The sequence below is a fragment of the Rattus norvegicus genome, chromosome 12 (assembly GCF_021556685.1).
Source record: "Rattus norvegicus strain SHRSP/BbbUtx chromosome 12, alternate assembly SHRSP_T2T, whole genome shotgun sequence".
NCBI classification, from domain to species: domain Eukaryota; kingdom Metazoa; phylum Chordata; class Mammalia; order Rodentia; family Muridae; genus Rattus; species Rattus norvegicus.
In genome coordinates this window covers 13,295,496-13,307,563 of record NC_141545.1, presented here as the reverse complement: position 1 = coordinate 13,307,563, position 12,068 = coordinate 13,295,496, and the positions used below count along the sequence as shown (strand labels likewise).

Below are 12,068 nucleotides of genomic sequence, written 5' to 3'. Positions count from 1 at the left end.
TCCATAGCTGTTATGCAGGCACTGTGATGTAGGAGACTCGGTATAGCATTTCATTCTGCCTCATGCTTTGGGCATAGCTGGCTGTGAGTCCTAGTAAACCTCGCCCTCTGTTAGTCCTCCCACAGTAAGCCCCACCCTCTAATAGTCATCTCATAGTAGGCCCCGCCCTCTGTTAGTCCTCCCACAGTAAGCTCCGCCCTCTGTTAGTCATCCCACAGTAAGCCCCTCCCTCTGCTAGTCATCCCACAGTAAGCCCCACCCTCTGTTAGTCCTCCCACAGTAAGCCCCACCCTCTATTAGTCATCTCATAGTAGGCCCCGCCCTCTGTTAGTCCTCCCACAGTAAGCCACGCCCTCTGTTAGTCCTCCCACAATAAGCCCCACCCTCTGTTAGTCCTCTCACAGTAAGCCCTGCCCTCTATTAGTCCTCACCACCCAGCATCAACACAGTTTGAAAAGTGTTAGGGTGAAGAGAAGTCCGCAGGAAGTTTCCCTGGTAGCTCTGGCCCAGCTTGTTATCCCTCCAAAAACAAACCTTTCCTATTGCATCACTTAACTGTGAGAGAGGACATTTGAACTTAAGAGATAACATTTGCTTTTTCAGTTTGATTACACAGTAGCTAAGGATGTTCTTTGTAAGATGGTGAGATCTGAAAGTAACTTTGTAAGTCCTTTCCGAAAGGAGGGGAGAAAAGCAGCACCATGGCTCTCCTCCGTGATGGACCAGGAAAAACTGTACAACCTTCCTAGGGAGCAAAAGGAAAACAAAACTGCTAAACAAGAAAATGCTTTTTAAAAACTGTCCGTACTGGGGCTGGAGAGGTGGCTGAGTGGTTAGAGCACTGGCTGCTCTGCAGAGGACCTGGGTTCAACTCCCAGCACACCCGCAGGGTGACACGTAACCATCTGTATAACTGTGGTTCCAGTAGATCCAATGCCCTTTTCTGACCTCTTCGGGCACTGCATGTAGGTTTTGAACATACATACATACATACATACATACATACATACATACATACATGCAGTCAAGTATACACCCATATACATAAAAATAAACAAGTCTTTAAAAGCTATCTGTGCCTGTTATCTTACGTTAAGCTTTCTGATCCATTGTATACGTCACTACTGTCCTCCATGCTGTAGACTATCAAAGAATTTAGAAACATGACCGGCCTTTTACCAGTCACTAATTCCCTTGCACTGCCACATTTTCCAGAGAAATTGAAGGTCCTATAGACATCCATGACACACACATGTAACATAGAATTACACACTAAAGGATAATTAAGTGAAGGTTCCGGCCACCACATGACTGGGAAATAAGTAGGGAAAGAATCATAGGCGAGGCTGGTGGGGTTGAGGCGGAGTTTTTGAATCACTGTAAGGATGGGGTGGGTTCTGTTAGACTGAAATGGAGCGGGGATGGAGCTCCGGGCAGAGCTCATCGGGACAGTGTGTTTGCTCTGATGTAATGAAGCACAAGAGGAGAGTTCTCTCTCACAGCAGACTCTGGAAAATACAATGCAGGGAGTGCAGAGAACGCTCCAGCCTGGAATCCAGTCTTGCGTTTTCTTAACTTGTATTAATGGAAAAGGGTAGATCTGCCAGGGTTTTGTTATTGTTTGGTTTTGGCGCTGGGTTTCATTTTATTTGGGGGAAGGTTGTGTTTGGTTTTGTTGTTTGTTTGCTTGTTGTTTTTTGTTCGTTTGTTTGTTTGTTTGTTTTTTAGCAGAGATGCAATCTGACAGGGGAGATCATACTTTGGGGAAGGTAAATGAAAGGAATGGAGAATCCACAAAGAGCCAAAAAGTGTCTTAAGTGCAACACAAATGTGTTAAAATTCCCTTTGCCGGCTTCTTCTCGTTCTGCTGCTTGCACACCAGGATGCTCCTGCCTTGCCTGTTCGATTAGCATTCCTGCTCCTTGACCTCATTCGTCTCTGTTTCCAGTTGCTTGTTAGCCATCCAGATGTGGATACCCTTGTTGTCTTCCTGCTAGGAAGATGTTCCCTCATTAGCCACCATCTCCCGGGTAAACAAGATGTTTCTTTTAACTAGTGGTTCTCCCAGCATGCACAGGGACAAAGACTGGACCGACCTTTTAAGTTCAGTCACTCTGGTTTCTTTTAACACAGGGTTTGATACATTGTCCACACAATTAGATATTGAAGTGTATGGAAGAGTATTAAATATGAGTAGCACTTTGTGTCGAGTGGGCTTTTCTTTGTTTTTGTTGTTATATTTCATTTCACAGTAGAAAAGTGGGTCATTATACAAACACACCGTAGCTTCGCGTTAATTAGTTGGGAAAGAAATGAAGACTTATTGATCATCTCAACCATTGCGTCAGCACGATCTTGAAACTGTAGCAGAAGGAAAACTAAAGGTTGCCCCATATCTCTAGGGATCCCCTCCCAGAGCTCTGTTACACAGAGCCACTTTTTTAAAAATATTTACACTGGAAAACGAATAAATGGTCCATGCACAGAAAGCGGTGGAAATTGCTGCAAGGATACGTGTGTTCTGGGACTGCTTCTCCTGAAGATGCTGAGGAAAGTATCTTCCCAGTAGGACACATTTTACCAAGTTAAGCGAGACTTCAGGATAAGAGGCTGGACTGTTTCAGGGGAGAGCTCCCGGCTTCTTCCCAGCTTAGTTTATAGGTGTGCTGTGTGTGCCTGTGCCGTGTAATTCACAGTAGAAAGGACCCAGTTATGTCCTCAAATACCAGAACACTAAGAAAGACCCCTCCCCCTCTTTGTTCTCTGAGGCAGGGTCTTACTGGATAACCCAAGCTGGCCAGGAACCTGCAGCATCTGCCTCCACCTCCCAAATTCTGGGATCGCAGGTGTTTACCACCGCTCCTGACTGAGTCTTCATATTTCCTACTTATTTCCTTGTTTGCACTGGGGTCCACACCATATGGTTGGTGCCTGCGATTAGCACTTACACAGACCGGGCTAGGACCGTTGAAGAAAGTGGAGATGGCTCAGCAGTTAAACGCACTTGGCTCTTAGGGCAGAAGACCTAGGTTTACTTCCCAGCGCCTACTTCAGGCGGCTCACAACTGCCTAGCTCCAGGGGATCTGACCCTTCTGTTGGCCTCCACAGGCCCCTGCATTCACACCCATATACGCACACAGAAACACATAAGTGAATTGGATATAAATACTTCATTTTTTAAAATATAGCAAAGATTATTAGGAGTCCTTGGACATAGACAGACTGACAGACAGACAGACAGACAGACAGACAGACAGACAGACACACACACACACACACACACACACACACACACACACACACACACACACCAGGCTTAGAAGCATCCTCAGACTACAATGAATTTTCATCATTTGTCCTCCGTACCCCTTCCAGACAAACAAGAATTCTTACAGTGAGAATCACAAGACAGAATCAAACGCTACACAGAACAAAGACTATGGGTTCATCTGATAGGGTGACAAAGATTCCCAGAAGCCCCCCCTCCCCCCGGTGCCATTTCGTATCACTGTTTCTCCTGACCTCTACCTAAGATGGTCTCTTCACAGGCCCTTTTTGTTTCTCCTCTGACCTCGGTTTAAATCTCCAAGACATCCTAGCCTCCGGGGCTATCTCACAATCTTCTGTAATTGCTGGTACACAGGCTTACTCTGAGATACCTGGTTTCTTAGAGGCCAAAACGCCATTTGCCTGGCACACAGTAGGCACTCGGTTAGTGTCTGGAGGTGAATAAGCTTTCTATTTCTAGATTCACTGGAGAGGAAGCCGTCCAGAAATACTGGGATACAGCCTTAGTTTTATGGATTGGTTGCTCATTCAAGAAGGGGCATGGATGGCCGATGCCCGAGTGTGGAGTCCCACATGTGACGTTAACTAGGAGAGACTGTTTCACTTCCTATTACCACAGGTCCCTGAGGTAGTGTCAGCCATCTGAACAGATAACACCAGACTAAGCAGGTTAAGGTAACAGAATATGGCAGACTGGCTGGAGGCTTGGCCACTCGTCCAGTTGCTCAGTGTTACAGGAATGGGTGGCTTCTGGGAAAGAGGGATGGCCGAATTCTCAGGAGTCTGTGGCATGGGGAACCAAGTCTTCAGAAACTGGGAGGCTCTAGGGGATTAGACCTTCTATGGTACCTATGTTCAGGACTGGAGAAGAAGGGTGAATCAGGTGTTTCCTGGTCCCTGATCATCTTGGGTTCCACATTTAAGATTATATGCCACACTGAGATAACAGGAAAGCCGGGACCGTGGAGGGGAGGTTCCAACAAAGTGGAAGAAGAAGCCCAGAAGCTGTGAGCACTGACTTGGGGAGAACGAGTGCTCCACGTGTTCCCATTTGAAGTGAAGCCTGTCTTAGACTAAACAGTCACCGGAGAGGACTAGCCTTCGTGGCCTCTGAAGTGCCTGGACTCTGTCACCAAGACAGTGTGGATGGTCGATGCATCTATATTTAGCGCTCTTGAGTGAACACAGGCGTTCACGGGCTTGGCCACAGTTAGGAATTTTCCACACATTCCCCGTTTAGGAATGTGTTGGCCCGGCCTCCTCCTATGCCAATCCTCCCAACTTGCCTTCATCCAGGGAACAGTGCAAAGAGTGACTTGGAATCATCGCAGAAGAACTCTTAAGAGTCCCCAGAGCCCAGGGGCCTCTCAAGACTTCTGCCAGCCTCTGCAGTTCCCCAAGGGGTGGGGGACACACGCACGCAGCAAACTGAAAACAAGTGGAGGTGGTCCTCAGTGTTCACCTAGACAATGCCGGTCCTAAGGTCACCGCCATTGACGCTGTCCACTGCAGCTGTCATGACGTCATTCTGGTTCAGCCTTCAGGAATCGCACAATAGCTCACTTGGTTCATAACGCAGAAGGGTTGATGTCATTTCAGAATCAAGCACTTAAGGAAGAAAGGCCCTGACCGGAAGAGGCAGGCAGGTCGGCCTTGGCAAGCAGAGCCAACATCTTCAACAGGGATGTGTCCAGGGGCATCAGAAAGGTCCGTCTAGAACCGACAGCGGGGAGCAAACAGCTACCCTATCTGGAGTTACAAGCCCAGAAGGCCGAGGCACCAAACACTGGAAATGTCCCAACATGCAACCCACAAGTCAATTTCAAGGACAAATACGGGTAGCGTAAGCTGTCAGGATGGAGGCGGGGTCAGGAGCTACAGCTAGAGAATTTTCACAGAGCCATATCCAGTGGCAGCTGGCTGCCTCTCCTCCCTTCCGACATGGGAATTTACATGACCAAGAGTGCTACATCCAACCCATGTCCAACTTGGCTCTTGAGGTCACACCTACATGGGGAGGGGTGGGAAGAACATTGATGTGCATGGTGTTTGATAGTTGGGCCCTGGGTTGGAACTCCTGGGTTTTCTATTTCTAAGGCAGCTGGTCCCTTTTGCCTCCCTATAAATAAAAAACAGTCCAGGGCTCATTAAGAGTACGGGCGAGCCTCAGGACCTGTAGTTGCTATCACCATGTAGTACTCGATCAACTCAGTCTCAGTCAATCAACCACACATCCCACATCAACACTGAAAACATGTGGCACTTTGGTCTTTCTGTGTTTGTTGTGATTGTCCCCTGACTAGTACAGAGTAGCAACGAATCACAAGGAATTTACACCACTGTCAAGATTAGAAAGAATGGAGAGGTGGTTTTAAAGTCTGGGCATTGGTTTTCAACTGTGGATCGAGACCCCTTTGGGGGTTGCGTGTCAGATATACTGTGTATTCTATATTTACATTAAGTTTCATAACAGTAGCGAATTATAGTTCTGAAGTAGCAATGAGAATAAGTTTATGGTTGGGGGTCACCACATGAGGAACTGTATTAAAGGCTCACAGCACTAGGAAGATTGAGAACCACTGCTCTAGGAAAATCAGAATGGGATCTCTGTGCACATTGCACTGTTTTATATAAGGGACTTGAGCATACATGGGTTCAGGTATCCTGGTTGGGAGGGCTCTTGTAATCAGCTCCTACAGACACAGAGGGATGGCTGTGTTTGAAGGAATGGGGAAAGGAGACAATTATTCTATGTGTGGCTAATAGAAAGTGTTTGGTGGAACCTTTATTAAAAAGCAAATAACTGAAAGCTCGACCATTTCCCTTCTGGAGTCCGTTTCCTTCCTGCCAGTCACCTAGAAGGTCCAGAGCTGTTTGCTGTGATGTGGGGGATCCCACCGCGGGACGGTGTTGTACGCGTCAGGTGCCAGCTACAGTGAGAAGCTAAAGGAAAGCACTGGCTTTGGGTCTGAAGTTGGAGTGAGTAGTCTTGACAGTTCACTGTCCCATGCTTTCTGAGTTTTCACTGACAGACGTCTTTCTCGTGCTAGCCCTCAGCTGAGGAGATGCACCCAAGATTGGGTTCTCTGGCTGTGTTTGTAAAGTAATGGTTGTGACTTTTCCAAGTTATCCTTGACATAGTTTTCTCACTGTTTTGGTTTTGTTTGTTTGTTTGTTTGTTTGTTTTTAAACAAAGCAACTACTGAAATGACCCCTCTCCAAAGTACTAAACTGGTCCAAGACAGTTGTCAAGCGGCGATTATAGGTTACAGTTAGAACAAGTTTGGAAGAAAAGAAAAAGTCCTGAGGGCTGGAGAGATGGCTCAGCGGTTAAGAGCACTGGCTGCTTTTCCAGAGGTCCTGAGTTCAATTCCCAGCACCCACGTGGTGGTTCACGACATCTATAAAGGAGTCTGATTCCCTCTGGCCTGCAGGTGTACTTGGCAGACAGAGTACTCATACCAAAAATAAATAAATAAATAAATAAATAAATAAATAAATAAATAAATAAATAAATAAATAAAATCCAGGTATCAGTCTGCTAGTTACAAATAAAATCATAGGTAACCATGGATCTATAACACCACCAACCACTGACACAGGCACTATTGCTGTATTCCAAGAGCTAACTCATTTAATTACCCCCCCCTCCCCCGCTATGTTCTGACCCCGTGCAGTAGCCATGACACTTGAAGTAGAGTTTTCTGAGGATTAGGAAGTCATACACTCTGTCATTGCCTCCTGAATTCAGAGAAAGCAAAACTTCTGTGAGCTGAAAACTTCTGGGAGCCTTCGTTGATTCCCACTGATGTAGCAAAATGTCTCCAGCCACAAAGTTGATGTCTCAGAGCTGTGAGGCCAGAAAGTGACACAAAGATAGGATCAGTGTCTGACAGGGGCCTACACTCTCAGAAATGGCCCTTCTTCTCTCAGTTATAGAAGAGATATGGTGCCTGTGCCATGAGTTTGCTTGTGGTAAATAGTAACTGGACTACCAAGTCACCTCTCCAGATCCCTATATATGACGACAGAGTTTCATTCAAGCATTTGCAGTATCATAGCAGTACTTAGCAAAAGCCTTTTGGCTGCCCTGAGGCTCTCCCAGGAGCTCACAGTCAACCCTGCGAACCTTAGTCGAGATCAGTGGTTCTCAACCTTCCTAACACTGAGACCCTTTAATTCATGTTGTGCTGACCCCCAACCGTGAAATTATTTTTGTTGCTAATTCACAACTGTAATTTTGCTACTGTGATGAATTGTAATGTAAATAATTGTGTTTTCCAGTGGTCTCAGGTCCTTGTGAAAGGGTCACTGGACCCCCCAAAGATCTTGACCCACAGGTTGAAAACCATTGGCCTAAGTGCAGTTCACACACAAGCACAATTGTATGAACTGCCTCTGGTCCCACAGTACGCAGGTCCGTGAGAGGTGCTGTTCTAGTTCAGTTTCCTGCTGTGATCAAAACAAAACAAAACAAAAGAACTGACCAAAACCAACTTGGGGAGGAAAAGGTTTAACTTGGCTTACATGCTCTTGTCATTGTCCATTGTCCAGTGGATTTTTGGAAGTCCAGGAACTGAAACTCCTCAGGAGCTTTTCTTTATGTGGAGATTGAACCAACCTGACCTGTGTGCATTAAACCTCACGGCACCTTAAATGAAATGAAAATGCCATCTGTTCTTTCTGTTTTTACTAGTTTTTCAGGTAGCCACTGTCCTTGTTGGCTTTCTGCTGCCTTGATAAATGAGGACCAAAAGGTGACCTGAGGAAGACAGAGTTTATTTAGCTCACAGTTTGTTTGGGTCACTCCATTGCTGAGCAAAGTTAAGGCAGGGACCATAGAGAAATACTTTGCATCGGCTTGCTCCCCATGGCCTACTCAGTTTCCAATCTTAGACAACGCAAGACTATGTGTCCAGGGATGGAATCGCCTACCGTAGGCTAGGCCCTTACACTTCAATCAGTCAATTAACCAGTCAATCAAGAAAATGTCCTCACAGACACCCATGGGCCACTCTGAAGGAAACAATTCCTCAATGGAGGTTCCCTCTTCCTAGATGACCCCAGTCAATTTGACAAAGAAAACTGACCATGAAAAAAACAAGGGTGGTCGGTAATGATGGGGCATTGCACTAGCCTTCCAACACTGTAACAAAATACCTGACACGATTAACTTAGAAACAGAAAAGAGTAGTCAGTGCTCACTTTTTGGAAGTCCAAATTTTCAATCAGATGGGCCATTGCTTTGGGCCTCGGGAGGGCATCCTGGATGGTACCAATGGGGACCTTGAGGCAGAACAAACTGACTGCTGCCTCATGGCTGGGAAGAAGAAGAAGCCAGGGTCCTACGGCTTCCTTAAAGCGCACACTCCCAGTGACTTACAGACTTCCTGTGAGACCCCACCTCTTAAAGATTCACGGTGCCTCCTGGTTGGGGGATCAACCCTCTCTAACACATGGACGTCTGTGGGACATTGACCATGCAGGCACTATATAGACAACAGTCAACTAACACAAGGCCTCAAAGATACCCATGTTGGGTGTTTGGTCCATGTTTTAGTCAAAGGAAACTTTTCTGGACCATAGTTTGCATTACAAGTGCATTCTGTTGATGGCTGGGCACTTTCTCTGAAGAGCTCACGTCTCTGATTTATGGGTAGTATTTCCTTATTATTAGCAGTAAAAATCTTAGGAATCCATCTGTGGTGAGTCATAGATGCAGACTGCATATGGAGTTTGTCTTCCGGTGCTTAACTATTTTAGATCACAGATTGTAACTGATATAAAAACAAGCAACCATTTAATTACAAGTAGCTTTTTTGCCTTAAATAATACTTCTAGCATGCAGTACCTCCTATGCCTGGTAGTAATGCCCAGAGTGATTCCAAACCCAGAAGCCTCGGGGTCGGGTGTTATGATGGACAGACATGTTTCATCCCAAGGCTTCTGCCTGGATTTTCTTTATTTGTTAGATAATTAACCAGTAATGGACAAGAAAGTAAGCGTAAGGGAACAATTGGTTTTTAGAAAAATGAGCGTGTGTGTGTGTATAGTATCATGAGTTGTTCATGGGCAAGAATCACCATCATAAAAAAGCTGAATGAGAATCAATCTATAATAATATATGTTAGTATATTTAAGTGTAGTACAGAGACATACTTAGAATCATTCAGGGATGATGTAACAGTGTGATTCAGAAAAAAGATGGCTGCCGGCATTATTGTATATCAATGACGCAAATGAATGATTCTGACTTGGTTCTGTTACTTTTTATATAAGGAAAATGGTTCTCGTCTTCAGGAATAGACTTACGTGTTTAACGCGATTTACTTATTAGACACGTGACGATGCTTATGTAGCCTAGAACTAGGCAACTCTCATTTTTCTTTTTTCCTTTTTTTTTCCAGAGCGAAAGGGCCCTCGCGAAAGAGAAAGAGCTGTCGATCGAACTCGCCAACATCAGGGATGAAGTGGGTAAGTAGGGTAACTAACATGAAGACCATGTACCGCCGTAGAGGTGGTGGGACCTGGGAGAAAGAAACCTAGCCTTGAGGCAGTCCATGCAATAACCGACTTTATTCAGAGCATCAGATAATTTATAGTCTGAGGGTTAAAAAGGTCACTTGAGTAGACTCACGTGTTTAAGCTATACGCGGTCACAAGCTGCAAATGTCAGAAACATGATTTTTTTTTCATAGACACATATGAACTTATAGTATCTGACTGTAGTGAGTAATCTAAAGTAAACTCCTACCTGCTACACATTGGAGGAGCAGGGAAGCATGCAAAGAACAATTCATGTTTCTTGAAGAAACGGAAGTCACAAGACTCTTGTCTTGTTCTCCTGGAGTTTTCTCACAAGCACTCAGAATTCCCCTTGAAGGACTCTCCATTCTCAGCCTGCTTTCCGATAAAGACCATGAAGAATGTCTTTCCCCCATGTCTCGGTTTGGAACAAAAGCCACCGTGTTTTCTATAATAAGCCAGATCAAACCCGTCTAGGCCAGTGACACAGGCATCCTTACAGCACAGTGGTAGGTCACTAGGCCTCACAGGGAGCCATAATTCTTACAAGTCTGTTATTACAGAGACAGTTTCTCGAAGTGAGCATTGAGACTAATCAGGTCTTGACTGTTCTTCATGGATGACAGCACACACATCAGTCTGTATCGTGGGCTGTCACAAGTGTCCCTCCCTCTAGGCACCTCCAAAGCTGAGCTATTCTGGGTTATGTGAGATGCGTGTTGTGTGGCTTCCTACAGCTGTATGCACCTCTATGTGAGAACACCATCATCTCAAAAAGGGTTGGATTGAAATCTGACAGGATCATATTCAAATGTGTAATCTTTAGCTCATGGGATAGCCTAGTACATTCAGACACTTTGCCAAGATAAGGATGACCCCTAGACCCCCAGAATGTGATAGGAGTCAGTCTTCCCCTCTACAGGAGGTACTGGCAAAGGTGTTTGCCATGCCCCACCCCTCCCCATCGATCCTTTTACTTCCTTTTTCTCAGGGACTGGGGATTAAACCGAGTGCTTTGCTAATGCCAAGTAGCCACTAGAACCCTGAGCTACAGACATTGTAAAAATGTTTTATCTGAGACACAATCTCATTAAGTTACCCAGGCCTGATCTTGAGCTCACTCTGCAGCCCAGACTGGCCTGAAATGAGCCACTCTTTTACCTCAGTTTTCTGAGCAGCTAGACTTACAGGCCAGCATCATGAGGGCCTGAGATGCACTCCCTTCTCCGTGCCATTTTTTTTTCTCTTGCCAACCCACCATTCCGTGTCCCCAGAAACCAGTTAGTGAAGTCTAAACATGGCCTTTCCCCATTGGCCTGTTGTTCTATTCACAAGCCAGCATTTCCTCGTCTACCTTATATGATCATGGAAGCCCATCTCTGTGTGCAGGTGTGATTTCCTCCACTGAGTAAAAGAACTTGACCCATCAGGCTACGCTTGGCAGGTGGCTGGCCACACAGACTGTCAGCAGTCCAGCCTTCTGTAGGAGCTCTGGGTTCTCAGATGAGCAGGACAGACAGGGCAGTAGGCCTCAGCTGTACCTTTCCCCATTCTCCTTGTTATTGTATTATTTCTCTTCTGTAAGCTTTGGGACTTCCTTTCTCATTGAAATGGCTCTGAAGTGGTTATTTCTCCTCTCCAAGGATAGCTGGGCCCTTTGAGAACACGGCAAATAGCACGCCATTCTACGCCTTGCCCTACCTCCATGGGATCTAAGCAGCAGGGTCTCCACCCCGGGAGGTGGAGGACTAACCCAGACATAGGTTTAACTGAGCAAGGCCAGCCCTGGCTAAGCCTGTGAGGGGCACTCCCAAAAACCTGAGGCCCATAGGATCGTTGCTGAAGCTGTTAGACAAGCAGCCACCGGAGAAGGAAAAGTGACAATCTTCCCTGTTCCCTTCAGGCTCCCTGCTAAAAAAGTGTCGCCCTCTGAGTTTGTTGTCACTGTTTCCATGGAGATTGAATCTCGTTCCTTGAATCCATCGAGTTCTCTTCCAGTTCACTACTATGGGGTCTTCCTGCATAGACGATCTGTTGCAGCCCCTGCATGAGCAGCAGAGAGTGTCTTTGCTGGGGTCAGGATCTGGTTTTATTCCTCACTGAAGAGGTCTTCATTAGGTATTCCCTGAAGGAGCCCTGGGTTCCCCCAGACGATGTGCTTTTGTGCTGACACTCCCGAGAGACCTCCCCAAGGTGACCGGCCACGGTCTCTACAAGAACAGTGTTCCACGGACAGATCAAGTCCACACGATCA

The 12,068-nt window shown here is 46.0% G+C and overlaps 1 protein-coding gene across 6 annotated transcripts in view; it reads left to right on the top strand.

Moving 5' to 3' along the window:
* Positions 1-12,068, top strand: part of Mtus2 (microtubule associated scaffold protein 2) — a 371,981-nt gene that overhangs the window by 329,634 nt on the left and 30,279 nt on the right. For all 6 annotated transcript variants that reach the window (NM_001374100.2, NM_001100989.3, XM_087579117.1 and 3 more), the window contains 1 exon segment: positions 9,697-9,763. In NM_001374100.2, the coding sequence (NP_001361029.1) occupies positions 9,697-9,763 (67 nt within the window).